The 22,731-nt window shown below is 35.1% G+C and overlaps 1 protein-coding gene across 1 annotated transcript; it reads right to left on the reverse strand.

Moving 5' to 3' along the window:
- Nucleotides 1-1,797: 1,797 nt before the first annotated feature.
- LOC131163618 (uncharacterized) lies at nt 1,798-7,326 on the reverse strand. Its single transcript, XM_058120233.1, has 2 exons — nt 7,113-7,326; nt 1,798-4,415 (listed from the first exon to the last, which is right to left on the reverse strand). Exon 2 carries the CDS (start codon nt 4,325-4,327, stop codon nt 2,372-2,374), a length of 1,956 nt encoding a protein of 651 aa, XP_057976216.1. The 5' UTR covers nt 4,328-4,415; nt 7,113-7,326; the 3' UTR covers nt 1,798-2,371.
- Nucleotides 7,327-22,731: the final 15,405 nt, after the last annotated feature.

A 22,731-nucleotide genomic window follows, 5' to 3' on the forward strand; every position in this document is an offset into this window, starting at 1 on the left:
TCGATAAGATTGTCCTCGAGGAGAGCCACGGAGAGGTGGTTCACCAGGAACCATCAGAGTTCCAAAGCTCACTAGCTTTCTTCTCCGCTTCTCCTAGAAAAAGAGGGTCTTGCACCAAATGAAGCCAAAGCCCATCCAATTATCATTCCAGAAGGAACATTGATGGCTTGAGTACAGTGTTTAGTTGTGAGACTACTTTTGTTTCATGAGCTGGGATTGACTAAGCTCCCTTTAGTCCATGCTGGTGCAGTACAAGTGCAGGATTCTATAGGTTAGGGAGGGGTTTCAGAGTCTCCACATGGACTAGAGCTGACCAGCCGCCACCCAACGGGCCTCTACACCAATATCCTACCCATTTATATGTGACAGAACAAACACAAAATACAATAATTATCCTATCCAATCCGGTGAATTCATTCAAAATCTTAGCCTAGTGTTTGGCTCAAAAGGATCCTGCTATTTGAAAAAAAAAACAATTCAACTTGTGCTCTTTTTCCTTCCATCAGTGCTGAGGCAAATGCACATCCCTTCAATATTACTCGCTCGGTATAGAACACTTTTGTTTTCACACACTATTTTTAGAACCATCTGGAATAATCTCAGTTTTCATTGGATGAGATTCTTAAAAACACTGATGATTTTGGGACCTTATGCCTTATCTTCCAGGTCTTTTTTTCATGAGGCTTAATGAACTGACCCATTTTATTTCCCATCTTCCTCAAGATCTCCCAACTGTAACATTCCATGGAAAGCTCATGTTTGAGAAGGTAAGCAGTTTTAGCCCCCCTTGAATTTCAGTTCCTATATGCTCTAACAATGAGATAATGCACAGTGATGATCAGAGCCCTCCATTGACACCTCTGGCCCAGGAGAATCTCAAAAGAAAGAAAACCAACCCGTGGTCTTAAACTCCACTGAGGGGTAGAAAAAAGTAGAGCTAGTGTCCTAGCATGTGAGTCACGATATTTTATTCCATCTCTATTGTAACCATCTATTGTCAGTGTCCAAAATCAAAACATAACCTAGTTTTCTTGCTACGATCTATGGCATACGATCCCCTTGCAGATTTCTCTTACCAATCCTATGTAATGGGAGCAACTGTCACTTGTTTGCAGCAAATGACCTTTTCCTTGACTAGTTTTTCTTGATTTCTTTTCAAAAGTAGGTAAACTAGATGTGATATAAAAATGAAAGCCACCTATATTAACATTAATGCAATGTTTGGCTTCTCATAAGTAATTATCGGAAAACTTCAGAAAATATTTACAATATTTCTCTGACTTATTTAACTGAGAATTGAAGAGCATGTAACATCACATTATTGTAACATATCACAATTTTACAATACAATTATTATTAAAAACCTTATAATATACTTTTAATCAAATTAATACTAAGTTTCTAATATTGCCAACACTACTTTCAACTTTTCAATACTTACTAATAACACATACTGACAAGACTTTTTCCGTTTATTGTCCACAATAATATATCTTGTTTTATTTGCTAATATAGAAGGCCACACGCATAAGTACCTTATTATCATAATCAATCTCTTCAAGAATCAGATAGTAGTTCCCATAGAGTCAACCCAAAAGAATTTATTTGTTTATCATTAAAATATCAGTTCCCATTGATTTAATTTATTTCTTTATGACAATAGATATGGTCGTAAGTTGTCTTATTACCTATTATTACTAGGGGAAAATAACCTCCAAACATAATCTGTGTGGTATAAACATGCAGCAGGCTAGTCTTCACGATATTCTACTCAGCAATATCAAACTTATTATGGCATGGATCAAAGTAGCTTCTTTATAATGCGTATGAATATAATAAATAATCTTCAGCAGAAAAAAATTGGAGAATAAATCATCCATACATTAAGCACATCTTAAGGCTTGGAGCGCAGCTAACATGTCACGTAACATAGTACGACTACAAAGGATTGTAGAAGAAAATTGGAGAAGATTTTAACTCTTCTGAGACGATCCATTTGACATGTTCAGGTATGTGGGGAAACCTACGTCAAACTTCCAGTCACCTTCTGCTCTCCCAAATATGACACATAGAACCCCAATACTATAATGTAAACCATAAAGCATAGTCTCAGTTAGAACTTAAATGGTACCTCAAAAGAAGAATTCCTTGGAATAGATCCATCTGAAAGGCTCTTCATCTCCAAAAATATCTGATATATAATCTATATGACTATATGACATAACAACAAAAGCCGCAACAGTCAAATTGTGCAGTGAAAAAGGGGACTTGTATCCTTCTGGCACAGTGGAGGAATGAATTGAACCTAGAGATAGAGAGAGCAAGCGGACAAAAGATGTCCAAATGCACCATCAGAGGCAAACCCAACAAACTAAACTGCATTTTTCTTGTTTCTGAAGTTCTCTTTCAGCAATGTAAATTTCTTCTTGCACTGATTGACAGTCTTCCCAGGAACTGCAGTAGCAACTCGTTCCCAACGCTGACTGGTTTCCTTTGGGAAGGTTTTTAATGCTTGAACTAGTGCCCTTTCTTGAACTGCAGACCACATATCTTGCTCCATGCTCGAAGATACCCCATTTGGAATAGCCAAATCATCAGGATTCCCATGGTTCAAACTTCTGCTTGAAGACTCTTTTGAATTATCAACTTTAGCAACACTAGTGCTTTCAAGCCCACTAACTGTTGACACTCCCTTTGTTTCACTTTCATCTCTAGTAGTAAGTGGAGATGCAATTGTCTGGGCGGGTTTTCTCTTCTCAAGGAATGAGTCAAAAGCTTTGGCAGCATCAGGCTTCTGGAGAAGAACTGTTTTGGTAGCCTTGAGAATTTCTTCCACAGACCTTCCCGTGCCAATGTACTCAGAGATTACCTCCCACCTACGGGATGTTCCTTTTGGATACTTCTGCATCCCTTTCCTCAAGAGTTCAATCTCCTCTTTGCCCCAAGGCTTGTCCTTTCTCTCACAGCTGCTTAATGAGACACTTCCGTTGGCATTCACAGAAGCTTTTTGCGATGAAATCTTCTCAACTTTTTTCTCATTCTCCATTTTGTTATATCCGCATGCATCTCTGAGAAGCTCAGCTTGCTCTAAACCATGTTTACCCTCAATCTTGTCACACAAATCCCTAAGTGGCTCAATATCAAGCGACATACAAAGACTTTCCACATCATCCTCATTGAGATCGAGTAAACGCTGGGACAGAACATGTGCAGAAAGGGTTCGAAGACGAGTCCGCTCTTTCCGCAAAAGCTTTTTCTCTTTCTCCTTAGTCTTCTTCTGACGCAAAGCAGCTTCTGCAGCCTGTCTTTCTTCCTCCTCTTTCCGTCGTCTCTCCTCCTCAGCAGCTCTGGCTGCTTCTTCCTCCTGCAGCTTCTTTGCCAGAAACTTGGCTTCCTTTTTTCTCTGTTTTTCAGCTCTCTCCTCCTCCTTCCTTCTCAGTATTCTTGGGTCCCTTTTATAGGCATTGTCAACAAGAGCACGTACCCGTGCATATTCTTCCTTTCTTGCCTTTTCTGAAAGTTTTGCATTCTGTCTCTCCATCCACCTCTTATGGTCACGGGACTCAGCTTGCTCAAGATCAAACTCATCTGCATGGGGGAACTCTCTCCAGCTTTTAAAGCTGTACCAAAAATTATAGAAGTTATCCACTTCGTTTAGTGGCGTTTTATCATCACCTAAAGAAGGGACTGGCAGGTTAACTGACCATCGCCCATTCCTCATAAAAGCTGGACCAAATACCTTGAAGAAATCCTGGGGAGCACAATGAGTAGGAATTTCATCGTCAAACTCATCTGTGGAATCATAAATCCTTCTCTTCACAGGATCAATTAACACCTCATATGCTTCTTGAATGGACTTGAAATGACTCTCAATTTCGTCTTTCTTTGCTTGTTTTGCAGCTTCAGATTCCTCAGCAAGAAGAAGAGCAGCCTGTTTGTCAGGATGATACTTAAGTGCAGTCTCACGGTAGCTTTTTCGAATCTGTTCTTCGGTGGCAAGGTACCTTAAATGGCTCAAGCCCAGTAATGCGTAATGATCTTGTTGCTTACCTCCAGCACCAGATTTCTTTTTGCTTTTAGTGCTATATGACTCAGATGATGGCATATATGTCTTGTCCTTATCATTGGACACGCTTTCATTATCACCATCTGTATCTTCTTCCTCGCTACAACCAAGAAGTTTTAATGCGGCAGAGTGGAAAGCATGCCCAGCAGGTTCAAAATTTAAAGCCTTCACAGGAAGGCTGTTTGATGAAACAAGGATTGGCTCTCCATTTACAATCTCTTCAGAGTAGGAAATAAGCTGAAAGGTCGTGTGAACTCTCATAATGTTTCAGGAATAAAAATTGCACACCAGAAATATGTAATTTTCAGTACCCAGGCACAGCTTCAGTCCAATTTTCTCACCTATTCACCTGTAAAATTTAGAACCGTAAATAAACTGTTGCTGCACTTAGGGTACAAATAATACAAATAAATTATAGTACCTGCAACAGATTAGCAGTTGGCAATAAGTGCATATAAACAGAATTTTTGTAGATGCAGCCAAAAAAATTGTCAAAATTGTTTTTATAACTAGCATCAAATAGAGGGCCATAAAATTGGAAAATGAGTTCAAGTAGTAAAATCCTGAAACTTTGAAAACTAAGAGTCAAGTGGCTTTAAAACTTATAGATATGCTTGTAAAAATTCATAACAAACTTTATACACCTTACTGGGTATAAAATTATAAATTTCCAAAATAACAGCTAGGAATATTGCAAATAAAGTCATTGCCACACCCATCAAAGGAGTAGTTCCCCACCCAGGAGCTACTTTACCATATTCAGAATTCAATGGTTTTAATAAATCCCATATACTAGTTCATTTTGGACCATATTTAGAACTACCCTCAATGGTTTATGTAACCATAAATCCTATTGTATTCATTGAGATCTGTGGACTTTGTATACCATTCCGATGTAAATAAACGATCTTATCAGAGATATATTGGACTCTTAAAATTTTATAATAATGGAAAAAGCAACCCTACTCACCATCTCTATAATTAGTTTACTTGTGAGTTTTATTGGGTACGCCTTATATACCACTTCTGGGCAACCCTCTCAACAACTAAAGAGATCCATTCGAAGAACACAAGGACCAGTTGTTGAAGTAATGAACCTCCCGATATATTCAAATAATACCAAAAAGTAGCATTTCCATCACTCCCACCCATAAACAAAATTAAACCCATAACTACACATTTTTTTTAGTATAAACCACACTAGTTGAGCCTGAACACAATAAATAAAAGGGGAGGGAGCAGAACAAAGCATAATAACATCTACAAACAAATCCACTACAAAAATGCAATCAACAGCAGCTTGGTACCATATCAGGAAGCAAAGGAAAACAGAATTTTTTGGGTCTAGCTAGTAGCATAAAAAGCACTGCAGAGGTTGTAAGAAAAAAATATGGGAATGGATATTGAACAGTAATAAGCTTGTGTTGGATGTAATTACTACCAAGCAGCTAAAAAGGCCAGACTTTGTTCAAGCATGTGTTGTTTGTTTTGCATGTGCTCACGCTCTTTTTTATGGTCAATAAAGGGATCTATTTACCTACACACCCATCCCACAACACCTCCCCGACTCCCCCACCCAAAAAAAACATTCAAGTCATCCAATCATCTAGATATCTATTCTTCCTTCGACAAGCTGACGTAATTATTAAACACAGAATTCTAATACTATTGTCTTTAATAATGGCATTCCAAATACTAATGCCTTTAATGTCTATCAAAATAAGGTTTAGATTAAGTTGACAGGTTGATGGAATAAACCTTGCCTGCATCAATAATTCAAAATCAATCAAAAACAACCAAGAACATAGAGATATATAGAAAGATAGTGCACCTCATTGAAACTAAAGAAGAGGAGGAAGGAATAAAAAAATAAGGATTGAGTCCTTCAACATTGTCACATATGGAAAGACAACAAGAAAGTGAAACCTGGGACCCTCCTGCTGAAGAAAAAATCTCACCATCTAAATCTGCTGGAAATTTATCAGCTAAAAAATTGGATCAAGATTTTAATAATTTTAAAAGCAATTTTACCACAAAGTTAATAGTTTCCGACTTTGTTCACAATTTTACGACTTTTGAGATGTTTTGGATCATGAAATTATAGAATTTTATGAATTGAAAATTAAGCAATTATACTGTCATGCATCCCGGCCAATTGCATCATACAATTACAAATTGAAAACAACAGTAGTTAGACTCCTTTTCATCTATGCAATTAGCATCTTTTAATTTTAAAGATAAACTAACAATGCCAAATACTAAGCACATAAAAAAGTACTAAAAATAAATACTAAGCAGAGAAAAATCATTTGTTCCAAATTCTTGCAATTAGGATCTGTGTAATTTAAAAGACAAATAAGCAATGTCGAGTACTAATGACATAAAAACCATTTATAAACAATGCTAAAAAAATACCACGAACATAAAATTCAGCTGTTCATAGATGATGCAAGCAGAAGAAATATATATAAAATGCTTAAATTTCAATATTGGTGTGGTCTCAGAACACTATTACAATTATTTTTTTAGGGGGGGAAAAAGGCATTATTTTGATCTCTTTCTTAAAACATGGCTAATACGCGTATATGCAAATAACATCTAGGTCAAATGGTGATAACTACAATAACATGAGGCAGTTTTTAATAATAATAATAATTAAGAGAATTTATGGGTAAAACCCAATTAAGCAGCAACTAAACCAGTCTTCAAAGCTCACCCAAACAACTCCAGCTCAAAACGAATATCAAAAGAAAATCACATCCGGAACCATGGGGTTACTATTCAACAATACTAAAAAGAAATTAATCGAACAAATCCATGCAATACTACATACACAAAGATTCATAAAATTGGTAGCAAACAGTTACTGAAAAGCCCCTCTGATCAATCTCACTCAAGATCGCAAACACAATCAAAGCGCAGAGAATGACCAGCGCAAAAACCCAAACACCCAAGCACATAGGCTTCCATGAATCTAAGGCAAAGATGAAAATTCCGAATTAAACGAATCAAAAGCTTTAGCAAAGTCGTCGGAACAGAAATTTACCTCATACCCCAGAGCCGAAAAGAATCGAATCCCCAAATATACCAAGCTCGTAGCAGGAAAAAATGCAAGTAGAGAGAGAGAGACTATGTCGTCCGTTCAGTAGCAGTTGGGGTATTAGGGTTTCCGGGTCTGAGAAGAAGTTACAGAGAGCAGACACGGAAACCCAACAATGGCAGAGAGGGCAGGATACCCAACACCTCACATGCGGAGGTTTATATATGTATGAGGTACACTGCGGGCACAGATTTGCATTTGGAACCAAGGGTGGAGATTTGATGAGGAGTTATCTGAGGGCTAAGATTGAAGCTCGAATAAACCCGTATAAACGCTGCCGTTTGTTAAGGTGCTTTTGCTTCCTTCCCTAGTTGGGGGAAAAATGTAAAATTTAAGAAGCTGTTGGTATAAATCTCAAAAATTAGAAAAAAAAAAAAACATAAATCATAAACAAAAACTAAAAATAATCAATCTATTTAGTTAACATTTATAAAAATAATATAAATTAAAAATATTCATTTTTACCTTTAAATCAAATAATATTATAAAAATATTATTAAAATAATAACATTACAAATAATACACATTAAAATATTATTATAATAAAAATAAAATTAATTATAATTATTTTTTTTTCAAATTTTATTTTATAATAAAAATTTTATTGTACATGACAATTGAAAAATAGCGAAAGTATTTTCTAAGTGGCTTTATTATTATTTTTTGAAATTTATGTATATTTTTCTTTTAATTATGTTTAAATTTATATGACCATTTAATTTTGATTTTAATTTAAAAGTGTGTAAATGAATAATTTAATTCAAAAAATATATTTATGGATACTAAAAATTCTGGCAGCAAGTTGCGAAAATAACCGAAAACCACAAAATCTAATTTTAATTTTTTTTGCAAACAACTAAAAATCAGCAACGAAAATAGAAAATTGACAACATATACAAACACATTTTTATAATATGTTACTTCAAAGTGGGGAAATAAAAACAAAAAATGTAATGCCCCGAATCCGAAAGTGGGGCCCGAAGTGTTATTTAAACTATCTATGGTCTTTGATACCACAATTAGCAAATAAAACAGTGGAAGTAATTAACACTATCCTCAATACATTATCAGAGTTCTACACAATCACACACATAAACATAAGTGTCTCCAAATAGTGTTATTACAACTCAAAAATTAAAAATAAAAACATAAAGGTTCCATATCTCACAGCCCCACTTACAATGGCTACCAAAAACTACACCCTTTCCCAACACCCTCTAAGCTCGGTCCACTGCAGGTCCTGAAAAATGAATTGTATAATGGGTTGAGACACCTCTCACTAAGAAGGAATAGATTATCATCAATGTGTGACCAACATGAGTTTTCGTATCGACAAAATATAACTTTTAACTTAAGTCTAACATAACTGCATTTAAAACTGTGACTCGCGCCTATATAAATAGATAAACAAACTTTCCATTTCATTCATAACATAATTCTATAATTGTACATAGAAGAACCATTCTGTCTGTTAATTCTGAACCATCATGAATTCACCCCACATGATCGAGTCATGCGACCAGAGGGTTCGACCTAGCCCGACTAATCAAGTCAAAGTAACTCGTCTGTGAGTCTGATTTGCCTACCGAACCTGTCCGTATACCAGGAACGTACTCAACCCCTTTCACTAGCCAAATCGACTTTCAATACCAACACTTTCACCCAACAATGTGGTTGCACTATACTCCCCCTATAAGCTTTGGTATCGAGCTTTCACGTGATCCGTACATCACCATAACCATTTACTATATCCGTGATCCATACACCACTGTAGCCATTAATATATATATGCATTATTTTTAACATTGCCAGTAAAATCAATATGATACTATACATTTATAGTACACACTCTAAAATCACAACCAATTCAATAACATAAATTAACCTCATGCCACACGGTTTAAACGCTATACCATACTTTAATAGGCTACCCGATTAACTACATATCATAATATACTCAAATAGGTTTTCTTGAAAATAAGAATATGATCATCTCCCCAATTTAAAATCTATATATATATATATATATATATATATATATATAATTTAAAGGAACAAAGATGAACAACCCTACTCTCTTTAGCTTTCCCAAGTATATGTATAATATACTAAAACCATTCTTTCAATAAGCCTGAATCATCCATAAAATCATGGATAATACTTCTATAATCACACACTGTTTTAAATGGTGCAATTTCTGGAATAAATGGGTATGATCCGATACCTTTACCTATACTAAACTTTAACCAGTTGAAATTCACATTACAACTATCATAGTATTCGTATATCCATAAACATCAGTTTAATCGGTTCAATTTATTAAACAAGTTGACATAATCTATTCCCCTTACCTGTTCCTGGAAATACACCATTCACATTTGAAAAAATAAAAATCCTAGCTTTTGATCCTGCCACCAAAAGTGATCCGGCGAGCTGAGAGAGAAGGGAGAAGTGATCGGAGGACGAGGGGGAGCTCCGGGGAGCCTCGAGAGTGAGAAAGACCAGTGAGAGAGGTAAGAGAGTGTTGACCTTATAGGTCACACCCAGTTTTGATAATGACAAATACTTTTGGTATTTGATGACTTTCGAGTTTGTGTGCAGGTATATAATTAGCAGAGCAACTAATGGCATGTGAAAACTCAAAGTCTAAAGACCCTGAAGACTTCTTTTATGTTGTAATTCATTTTAATTCAATGAGGGTCTGTAATTGTAATTAGGTATATCAATCTGTAATAATCTCTGCATGTCATACATGTAGGTATTCGTAAGCTCTCAAAATGACCGTAGATTGACCATAGGGATCGAATGACTTTAGGGCACACTAGGTTTTTGGGCATACTTGAAAAAACCTTAGGTTCCTACACATTGTGTACAAAGTCTCCATAATCACTTACATTATCAGGGGGAATAATTGAAATAAAATTGGACAAAATAGGGTAAGTATATGAGAGGTCGGGCGACCGAACCTCAGGAGTTCAAAACTCCTTGGGCGCCCGAACTGCTGGAAAGTCAGCAGTTTGACTAGGCTTCGGGCGACCGAACATAAAATGACCCTATCACCCTCCGGCAACCGAACCCTTAGAAGGTTACTTTTCACCAACTCTGGATGCCAAACTTTTTAGTTCAAAAAGGGCTCGGGCGACCGAACTTGTTAATTCGGTTAACCAAACTTTGTTTCAGGCACCTGAACTGCGTGGTAAATGTTTTTGACTTTTGATCAGGCAACCGAACCAAGACCCGTGCAACCGAACTGTTTAAAAATGGTTTTTTAACTGAGTTTGTTCGGGCACCCGAACCTCAGACCGGGCACCCGAACTTCTCGGGTTAAAATAATTTTTACAGGGGTTAAAATTAAGTTAACTGGGTTAATTTTCCTAATTGGTTTTAAAACAAATTTAATAATACTCGTAAAGTCCCCAATGGTTATAATTTTGTCATTCTCTATATATAGGGGCTCATTTGCAAAATTAATGGGAGATTAACCAAAATAATTAGCAAAAATCATTTCTATCTCAAAATCTTATTTTACCCAAAATACTCTCAAATATTTATTCCCCTGATACATTTGAGATTGTGAGAGCATATTTTGTGTGATTGTGATTGCTTGGTCTTGCTAAAAACTCCCACTTGCTTGTGTGATTGTGATATTATTTTTGGGGAGTTTGGCTTAGTTTATCCCACAAATTTTAATATTATAAATCTTATGTTGAGATAAACTAGCAAGCTTAGGATATTTGTATTTTTATTGCAAGTGTCTTATAGCTTTGATTTTGGCGTGTAAAATATTTTTCTACAAGCTAAAATATTTTCAAACTACTATTGTGCTCATTACAATGAAGGAAAATTTTTTGAACTAGTTTGAATACTTGATTAACATCTTTGAAACCCTGATTTGCTATTGAGATTTCATTTAGCTTGTTTCAAAGATACAACTTGTTTAGAACACTCTTGAGCATATTAGCGATCATATCTTGTTGAATGTGGCTTGCACAAAAATACACATCACTGAACTTACATTTACCTACATTGTTGATGTGTATGTGATTGCGCGTATTGGGTACATATCTGCTTTATATGAAAACATAATCACTGCACCATTTTAGGTGCCGCTCCACCCATTAAGTGAGCCTTTAGTGGAATCTTTAGGCTTGTGAGGTAGAGGCGAGGACGTAGGCACAGTTGGCCGAACCCTGATAATATATCATGCGTGTTCTTTATATTTTCACAATTTTATTTACTGCACGTGTATGTTATATTATGAATGATTAGGTTTACCTTTGCATAGACAGACCATAGGTTAAGTAATACTGTTAATCTAGTTTAACCTAGGCAATAATTTTTTAAATACCCAATTCACCCCCCTCTTGCGAATACACCAAATTTAAACAGAGAGAAAAAGAGAGAGAGAGAGAGTTTCGGAACCCTAGGTTAGAGAAGAGGGTTTGTAATTTATGAAAAAAATATATATATTGCTTACAACTTAAGTAAGTTTGCCCAGAGGAAAACCATCGACGATTTTCCTAGCCTTTCTGAAATCGTTGACAGTTTGGCAGTTAAAGGTTCTCGATAGTTGAAACTATTCGACGATTTTCCTGAGCTCAGTGAAACCGTCGACGGTTTGGGGTCCTGTCAAACCGATTTCCTCATTTTCTTTTCTTTTTTCTTATTTCTCTTTTCTTCTATTTTATTTTATTCTATTTTTTTGGTTCAGATCTCTAAAAAAAACAACCATGATACTAGGCATATCCTAAGCAAACATGTTGAGCAAGCAAATTTAATGGTATGATTGGATGAAAACAAAAAAGTAAACTCATTTTTAAAATCTTAACATGTAAATTTGATAAATTCTAAAAGTATTGTTAAATATTATAATTGAAAAATTAAAAATATATACCAAAAACTTTAGAAGTATATCGAAAATATTCAAAACTTTTTAGCCTCCCTCAATGCTTATTGAATACTTAATATGAGTTTAAAAAAAAAGGAAAAAAAAAAAAAGACAACATGTAACCAAAATACTTATATTAAGAGAATAAGTAAAAATCATATCAATCTTTTTGTTAAGATTTTGGAAAGACAAACTTTTGGTTACAATAGTTGTTAAATGTCTTTTTTAGATAGCAAGGGTGTGTTACAATGTCATCTAGTTACGAAAATTCTGAGTTCTTTTAATAATTTGTTTAACCATCGGGTTTTGAAAGTGAACCATCCTCACCCCACCCCCAAAAATGATAATATTTAAATCCCCTTTGAGACTTGACTCTTAGGGGAGCAAAGGACATTTTCTTAAGTTCCAACCTCCTCCAAGTAAATTGGCACAAGGTACAAATATTTTAGCAATAAAGACACGTTCCATGCATCTGCTATTAACACAACTTGTTTTGAGGCGTTGGGAGGTGGAAGTGGTGTTGTTCTAAAAATAAAATTATTGTGTATGAAGTTCATATTTTACAGTGGTAGCTAATTATAATATTCATCTTCTATGAGGCATCTCACTATTGCAAAGGTAAAAACTTAAAACATTTTTGTTGAAAGTTTCAAATTCGAGTGCTAAGGGGGGGTTAGCTCGACAAGTGCATAGGATGGAAGATGGACTACGTTTCATTATATAGCCCAAGCCTATTATGGGCTCCCAATTAAACGAAAAAAAAAAAACTAATTATAATATTCAGTGTTATTGTAATGATTCCAAATATATATAGAGAGAAAAAATGATAAGGAGACATGTGTCCCCTTGGTTGGAGGGATATGTGACATATGTCCCCTCACTAATGTATCTTATTCTCTCATTATTGTGTCTTATCCTCTCACTAATATGTCTTGTCCTATCATTAATATGTTTTATCCCCTCACTAATGTGTCTTATCCTCAAACTAATGTATCTTATCCTATCATTAATGTGTTTTAGCCACTCACTAATGTGCCTTATCTTCAAACTAATGTGTCTTATCCTATCATTAATATGTTTTAGCCACTCACTAATGTGTATGATCTATATATATATATATATATGTAACAGCCCGACCCTCTATGTGGGCCCAGAGTGCTACTAATCCTTTTATTTACCTGATAATTCACATTTTAATATCATGTATGCAGCGGAAAACATAAATATAATCTCCACAAATATAATATCAGAGTTTACTTCTATCTATAATCCAAAATAACTATTCATCACCTGTATTCTCATATATACACATATCTCAAAAAACATTCAGTGTCCACAAATACCAATATATTTCACAACCATCCATATCTCAGAAAATTTAAAACACAAAACATAAAATATAACTTACATACAACCCAAAATATCAGTTAAGTATATACCCTTTCTTTTCTATATCCCAAAATATTATCAAAATTATACCATTTTCTCAAAAATGCCATAACAGCTTGAGCTCTCTAAGCTCAATCTCGTGGAAGTCCTGAAAAAGATAAGTTTATATTTGGGTGAGACACATCTCAATAAGGGAAGAAACAATATATTAAAACAACGTGTGGCTAATATGAGGTTTGTAAATAACATAAGTATACATTTTCATCATTTGCAAATCATTAGCATAATTTATAAAATCATTTCTTGTTCCTAATTAAACACATGCAAGACATTTTACCCACGAGATTACCCCAAGAATAGGGGTGATTACCTACTCATACAAGTAGCACCCCTCTGCTCTAATACTTTAGGTAACCCAAAAGTCACAACTGAAGCATACCAGAGCACTAACCTTACTCAGTGAGTCCCTAGGTAGTGATGTAATCTCGTACTCACACAATTCATACAAAGGTTTACCAGCAGAGGCCCTGAGAATAAGGAAATTTACTCGCTCAAACAAATAGTTTCCCTCTGTCCTAGCACGTTATGCAGCCTAGTGCTACATCTGATACTTACTAGGGCACTCACCTTTCTCAGCAAGTCCTTGGGCGAAGAGTTTGCTCCGCCCAAACGTAATATGTTCTACTAGCATACATACTGATAATACCATAGTACATTATCCTGCCTGTCATTATCTTGTAATTCTTAACTCTTCATGTTCTTAGCTTAAACATTTCATAGCATTTCATTTTACGTGGCTCATTCCATTTCACATTGTTTGCATTTCATATTTCCTTATCATTCTCATTGTCTTTTAATTACAACAACTACCTTTTGGCTATTATTTCTACAGCTCCCTTTTGGCCGTCATGAGCATAATCCACAGCACCCTTTTGGCTGTCATAAACATGGTCCACAACTCCCTTTTGGCTGTCATAAACGTGATCCACAACTCTCTTTTGGCTATTGTAAACATGGTTGCATTAACAAACACATGCAACATATTCTATATAACATTTCATTTTAGTGCATTTCCCGCATAACATGTATCTCATACATATAACATAGTCCCATACAAGGTTCAATTTACTCATGCCACACTATTTAGTAGTAAGATTCATATATATGTATTCCACATAAAATAAGTCAACTTGCATTTAACATTCATATACTCAAAATATATTTTTCTTATCTTACATAATTATCATTAAAATATCTTTCACTTTCATCAGTTCATTTTCAGATATATGTATCTAATAAACAACCTTAAGTTCGTAAAATATAATTTAAATGGTTGGCATTTTAAACCCATACCGAAACATATATACGTATATATAACATAATTCATTTTCCATTAAATTCATAAAAAAATTGGTTTAACATATATTTTTCCCTTTACCTGGTTTCTTAAACTACGCCAACATGCACCCCAAAAAGATACCTGCGGCACTCATTCGAGTCCTAAATAAAAAAAATCCTAGTTCCATTAAATCAACCCTAAATAAAATACTATTTTAATATTTCTTATGCCCATAAATTTCAAATAAATAATTATACTTTCAAATATAACCAATTTACTTAATTCCCAAATCCCACTCTCACTTTGGAGTGGAGCCTAGGAAACCCAAATTGAAAATTTACTCTAGCAAAAATGACGATGATTGCGACTAGGACCCTGTGGTGGTGCTCAATCGTCGATTTAGCGACAGATTTAAGGAAAAATTGAGAAAATAGGGAAAAGTTATCTTACCCCAAGAATGGTGTCTACACCACTCCCACGACAAATCCGCTCTGGTATAAATGTCGGTGGCGGAGTTAGGAACCCAACGGTACCTTCTGTTTCCCGATCAGTCGAATATCCGCCGAAAAATGAGGAGAGAGAGAGAGAAGGACGGATACGGAGAAACGGGAGTGCAGTGGGTGGGCGGGCTCTACATCTCAATCTGGATTGAATTGTTTACCTTATATATATATATCTTATAGATTATTATAATATTATATCTTTATTATACTATATTATTTAATTAATAATAATAATTTAATTTTTAATTTTTTTTTAAAAAAATTTAATTTTAATTTTAATTTACTTTTTTTTTGGATCACTACAATAAAAAATGATAAGGAGACATGTGTCCCCTTGGTCAAGGGATGGGTGACACATGTCCCCTCACTAATGTGTCTTATCTCCCATTAATGTGTATTATCTCCTCACTAATATGTCTTATCCTATCATTAATGTGTTTTATCCCCACACTAATGTGTCTTATCCCTTACTAATGTATCTTATCCTATCATTAAAGTGTCTTATCCCCTCACTAATGTGTCTTATTCTCTCATTAATGTGCCTTGTCCCTTGTTCATGTGCCTTAACACATTTATATAAAGGGAGGAGGTGTAGGAACCCGAACTCGAAAAATGAAAGAAAATATTTTTAAAAAAGAGAAATAAAGAAAAATAAAGGAAAATAAAAAAAAGGAAGGAGTTAGGTTTGGCAGGGCCAAATCTGTCGACGGTTTTTGAAAGCAGGAGAAAACTGTTGCCGATTTTGGGTCAACTAGGTGAGTCAACCACAAAACCGTTGACGGATTTCTCTTGGGCTGCCCACCTATAAATAGAAGTGAGCTCATTTTTCTTAGAAATTCAAAAATCCTCTCTTCTCGGCTCTGCTAGGGTTTCAACTTTTCTTCACTAAAAGGCTCCTATGAGTTCTCTCTCGCTCCCAAATCACTCTCTCTCTCTCTCTTTCTTTCCAGCTCGTAGGATCTCGCATTTCTACTAGTTCGAAAAGCAAGGGTTTCAGTTTTTCTGTCCGTTTCAGTTTCTTTTACATAAACAGGTAAGGGGAATTAACTATACCAGGTTTTTATTAAATTTAAATTGGTTATTTTTGAGTAAATAAGTTGTTTATATATAGTATGCTTTTTTAAACAGTTTAGGCATTTGAAAAATAATGGTTTTGTTTATAATCTATATTTGGGGGTCATCCGTGTGGCGGGAATATAACTTCGTAATTAACTGGGTGTGAATACTGGCTGCTTGTGAATTTTGCTTGGTGGTAACTGCTGTGGTGAATGATTTGATGTGTTTGGATGGGTTATGATTACTGTTTATTTGTGAATACTGCTTGCTTGTGTAAATTGTCTATTTGTAAATACGATGGTGAATTCATAGATGCGTGTGAATGAATTATTTTGTGTGATTATCAGTGTGTATCACAACATAACGTTGGCAAACCTGAAGAGTTCGTTATATTACCTAGGTATAATCACGATATAACGTTGGCAGGCTTGAGGAGTTCATTATATTGTCATTATATATTTAGGGTAGAGCATTGGTAGGCCTAAGGAGGTTGTCCTACTGATACACTATGGATAGGTCATTGTGAAAGTATGACAGTGATGGTTGGCGAGGAAGAATTTGTGCAGTATCATATGTGGATGTGAATCCTAGGTGGATGTGAGTCTTGTGTGGACTATTTGCCTGTGTGGGTAAATGATGTGAAATGTGTTTTGATAAGATGCATAATTCGTGAATATGTGGGTCTCTAGAATATAATGGATATTGGAATATGTATGAATGCTAGTCGTGGATTTATTTGCATGAATATTTATAGTAAGGTAAAACTCTCTGTCCGAGAGCTTACTGGGAAGTGAGTGCTCTGATGGGTATCTGTTGTAGCCGCACCCAAATGTTAGGGTACGGTTACGAATGGTATTAGAGCAGAAGGAAGGTACATGTATAGGCGTGTAATCTTCCCTATCCTCGGGAACTTTCGTCATAAATATTGGTTTGTTTGTGCGACCACAGTTTGTATGCACCTTGCCTGTTATGTATGCGTGAGTGTATTCTGCATGTGCCTCCTCTGTTGATGTTGAATAACAAATGATTATATTTCGTATTTATTTAAAACTCTTATACCACATACTATTATAGTTTATTCCATCCTTATTGAGATGTGTTTCACCCTAGCGATTGATTATATTTTCAAGTCCTTCAGGTGATCGAGCTTAGAGCTCCGGGCAGGGTTTAGTACTTTTTGGTAAATTTTGAGTGGTCGTAAAAACAGTTTATGTTTTAAAATTTCTAGCGATGTAATAGAAGTTATGGTTATACATTTTGGGATGTTCAGACATTACTCTAATATCTTTGTATTTTGGGTTGGATAGCATAGAACTCTGGTATTACGTTGGAGGTTGTTTATTTATTTCCGCGCTGTGAATGATATTTATTGGTATCAGAGAGGATTTATTCAGAACATAACCCTCCAGGCCTACTTTCGGGTTCGGAGCATTACAGATGGTATCAGAGCCTAACGATTCTGCAAACTACAGTCGATATGTTGTTAGTATGTCGTTAGAGCTACAACCAGACTTAGGTTCCAAATTTTTTTATAACTTTTACTTCGAATCTGACCATGAAACTTGGTAGGCTCATATATAACATATATAAAAACATATGGAATTAATTTGGTGATTTTTGAAGCTTGAGAAGATGATTTTTAAATTTTTCAAAGTGTTAAATTATGGGATGCCCAGTTCATTTGGTGGAACTGAATGTCAAATTCAAAAATCAAGTTTAGTGACCAAAAGATATTGTATGGATACAAAATTTGTCTCTAAATTCTAAGCATAAAAAGAATATCATTTCAAGATAAGTCTCATATTTTTATGATGTAATGACTCGAGGAATAATGGTATTTAAATAATAAAAAAAAGTAAAATTAAATTTGAACAGAAGGAGGCAGCAGCCTTCGTCGACGAAGGTGTGCCTCGTCAATGAGAAAATACCAAAAGGATATTTGGGCAACTCTGAATTTCGTCGACGAAGGGGAGAGTTCGTTGACGAATTTCCTTTTGACCTCGTCGACGAGGTGACGTGGTGTAACGACCTGCTAATTAAATGAGTTTTATATATATACTATAACATTTATAATAATATGATACCAACTGAATTAAACTCAATCATCAACCCAAACAGCGAGAAGCATAAATCAAATAAACATAACCATGTGTAATTATATACAATATCAGAGTGCTAAATTATTTCCCAAAATATACATATATGACTGTTCCCCAGCAATATCCTCAACTGGTTAGGGCTATAAAAAAAATATTTCAAAACCAAATACTCACTCTCTACTGACAGAGCAGTACTGAAGCCCCTCTACCTGCGAGCTTGGTCTGCTCGCCTGCCTGGGTCACCTGAAAAATGTCAAATTAATTGGAATGAGCCAACGCTTAGTAAGACAAAATATGTTATCGCTAGTGTGTGGCAAATGAGTTACAATATTATGAAGATCTATTGCTATATAATCACGTATAACTGAATCTATAAATGTAGTACAAGTAATAGAAATCATCCCCATTTCCATGCTGCTTAACACATTTGTAATTTATATTTCTACTCAAAATACTTCTATTATAAATAAATATACTTTCTGTCTCCGTAAATCTGTATATACATAATAATAACTGAAAACTTCCCTGTGGATAACTGTGTATCATGATTTAACCCCTCATGATAGGGTTATGTGGCCCGCAGGCGGGATCTACCCTGGCTGGCCTACCAGGGTAAACCACTATACTTCCTTAGTTTGATCTGCCCTCCTCAACCCATATCTGATGGGGAGCCTGTCCACATCAGGGCACTATATGATTGACCTACGACCACGTATTATCTGAATAGGTGGTTGCACTCTGTAAACTGTATGTAGCTACGGTACCGTACTCTATAACTGTATGGTCCAACAGGTTCTAATACTATATAATATATTTCTATATACAACTAGCTGTTTTACCATGATTCTGTAATAACTGTATAAACCATGACAATGAAATAAACTGTAACTGTATCATCTGCATCTTTGAATTGAACTGTAATCTGTCAGTCATGGTACTGAAAACTGTATAATCATGGTACTGTAAACTATATAATCATGTTACTGTATTTACTATAAAACATAACCACTGGTTATATTTCTGTAAATCATATCCTAAAAATACTGTAAAACATGTTTCTTTACTATACCCATATTCTCAAGCCACACAGTAATTTTAAACATATTATACATAAATGATAACCTGTATAAATTTCTATCGTGAATAATCATCCGATAAAAACGTATAGTTTATACTGAAACATAGAAAAATTGCCTAACATAGCATATTTTCCTTACCTGATTCCTGCTAAAATCCCCATAATAAGACGGGTCCTACACCCGCAGGGTTCTCCACTCAACACCCTGAAAAATCATAAATCCCATAACAAAACATCAATATTTTTTGGCTTACATTATTTCCTACAACTATCAGAAGGCCAAAAACTGAATAAAAGACCTTACCCTGGATTTGGGATGAATTCCAACTCCGTCCCACCAACGATTCGCTCCGAAAGACTTGAAGAGAACTCCGTCAGGAACGTCGTGGTGGTCTCAGATCGTCAATTCGGTGACTGACGGGGCCGAAATTGAAGGAAGAAGAGAGAGGAGCCATAGGGGTAAAGAGAGAGAGAGTTTACGACAAATTTCTGCGATTAAAATCAGTTTAGGGCTATTTATACTGCGAGATTCATCGACGAGCCACGTCATCTCGTTAATGAGTCCTTAAGTAATTTCGTCGACGAACCTTACCCTTTGTTGACGAAATTCAGAGTAGCCCAAATTCTTCTCTCAGTATTTTCTCGTTGATGAAGCTCGCCCTCGTCAACGAGGTCCTGATGTACCCTCGTCGACGAATCCCTTGTATTTGTTGATGAGGCCCTGATAAATTTAGTGGGGTATTTTTCCCAAAGTTCGATATTGTCGACTGCCTCCTTCTGTTACTGTTTCTATTTCTCTCATTCTTTATTATTTAAATACCATTATTCTTTGGGTCATCACACGTGGCTCGTCGACGAAGCCCCTAGTTTAAATAGCCTAAAACTTAGTTTAAACGCAAAAATAAAAAAAATAAAAAATAAAAATCAGAAAATCACACACTCTCTCTCCTCCCTACTGTTTCTCTCTCCTCTCTCTTCGATTTCGGCTCCGTCGTTCATCGGATTGACGATCTAAGGCCACCACAACGCTCTTGGGGAAGTTCTCTCCAAATCTTTTGGAGCGAATCATTGGTGGAAGTGAGTTGAAATTCATCCATGAGTTGAGGTAAGACTATTTATGCCAAATTTGGTCTTTTCATAGTTATAGGTAGGGGTGAGCAAACGGTTGGTTCGGCCAAATTCGGTTAATTAACCGAATTAACTGAAATTTTCGGTTAATGATTTCTGATAACCGAACCGACCGAACAAAGGAAGCTCACCGAACCGAACCCGACCGAATTACCTTTTTGGGTAATTCGGTTAACCGAATTTAACCGAAATAATTTGAAATTAATTATTAAAAATAGAATATAATTATAATTTTTTTACTAATTCGAGCTTAATTAAGCATCTCATCTATTAATTTTATTAATAAAAAAGATATTTTGGTATTAAACTATAAGAGTAGAATCACTAGAATCATTAATTATCAATTCGGTTAATTCGGTTAACCGAATTGATAATTCATATTAACCGAACCGCTAACCGATTAACCGAAAATTGGTAAAATCGTAACCGAACCGAACCGACCGTATTTCTTGACCGAACCGAACCAACCGAAATTGGTCGGTTAATTCGGGTTTCCTCGAATTATGCTCACCCCTAGTTATAGGAAATGATATTCACGTAAAAATACTTGAAGTTTTAGTTATGAGAGTTGTTGAATTTAGGGTATTGAACGGGGAACCCTACGAGTGCAGGACGAGTGAAATTTTTGGGGGGTTCCTTTCTAGTGTCAGGTAAGGGAATAAACTAATGCAGATAATTTTCATACAAATTATTATTATTTATCAATAAATTAAATTTTAGGAAAACATGTATTATATTTGAATATTGTTGAGAAAATGCATGTTTGGGAAAATACTGCTATTATACAGGAAATATGATTTTAGAATAAAATATATGATTTTACTCAACATTGTGTGGCATGAATATGGTTTTCCATGATAAGTATTATGTTATGGCAAATTTTACGAGTAAAACATGTTTTCAGGAATTATGAAATAATACAGTACATTATGATTTTGAATACATGATAATTCATTTATTTATTCAGAAAGATATGTATGAGATATTCAGTGCAAAACCGTGATTGATAGTCGACGCAAAGCCATGTTTTACGTATGATTTCGGCGCAAGATTATGAAATTATAGAAATGCTATCAATCTATTTATGTTAAATGCTATATTATCATATATTATATGTTATCAGAATCTGGATGTTAGTTTAGTTCAGTTTCAAGAGCACGGTACCATAGTTATATAGATTAGATATCTATATTCAGATTAGTGCTAACCACCCCACAAAGGGGTGGAAGATGGATAATCGATGTGGCTTTTAGTGTAGAGTTGTAGACGTCCACTTGACAATCCAAACCAGGGTGTAGCGGGCCCATCGTACTTATAGACATTTTTGGCTCGATAGTGGTCGGCCAGCCATTGTCGGGTCCTGCCTTCGGGCTGCACAATCTGTTATGGGGGTAATATATGACATCAACTAACTATTCATTTTGGGTATGTTTTCAGTATTATCAGTTATACCAGACATTTTATGAACTGTATGATTTACTAGAAAATACAAAAATATATGATTATTCAATATGTTATGATGAATGTTTTCAGGTATATGAAATGTACTGTATATCTATATTATCATTAAATATTCATATTGCCACACAGTTGTATTTAATTTATTTTCCCTTACTGAAAAGTGTTTCACGCCCGAACTTAAATAATTTTCAGGAAACCTAGAGGACCGACGGGTTGTGGTTGCCGTTGAGCCTGTTGTACAACCCCGTTAGGAGGGTAAGTTTAAACTAGGATCAATAGTCTCGTTGTAGGATCTTAGGAAATACTTTTGGTATTTTTGGATATTTTGGGAGATTGTATATAAACACAGTGTTTTGGATTATTGTTAACTCTGGTATTATGTATTTTGTGGTAATGAGGTTGATGATTTACATTTACTATTGCTTAGGTTATGCTGTGTATGACAGGTGTCCCCGCTACCCACGGGGTCTTGACTATTTTACTTATTATGTTTTATTATATGATTAGATAAGCAAGTCATTACAATAGCAGTTTATTAAATACAATTAGAATTAGATCTTTGAGGGGGTTCAAAGTGAAATTATAATTAATTTTCTAAATCATGGATTTGTGGTTATCTTGTGA

The sequence above is a fragment of the Malania oleifera genome, chromosome 9, assembly GCF_029873635.1.
Source record: "Malania oleifera isolate guangnan ecotype guangnan chromosome 9, ASM2987363v1, whole genome shotgun sequence".
NCBI lineage: Eukaryota > Viridiplantae > Streptophyta > Magnoliopsida > Santalales > Ximeniaceae > Malania > Malania oleifera.

What these genes read in the sequence shown, in the direction of transcription:
- LOC131163618 (XM_058120233.1), bottom strand. Translation starts at nt 4,327, where the DNA reads ATGAGAGTTCACACGACCTTTCAGCTTATTTCCTACTCTGAAGAGATT.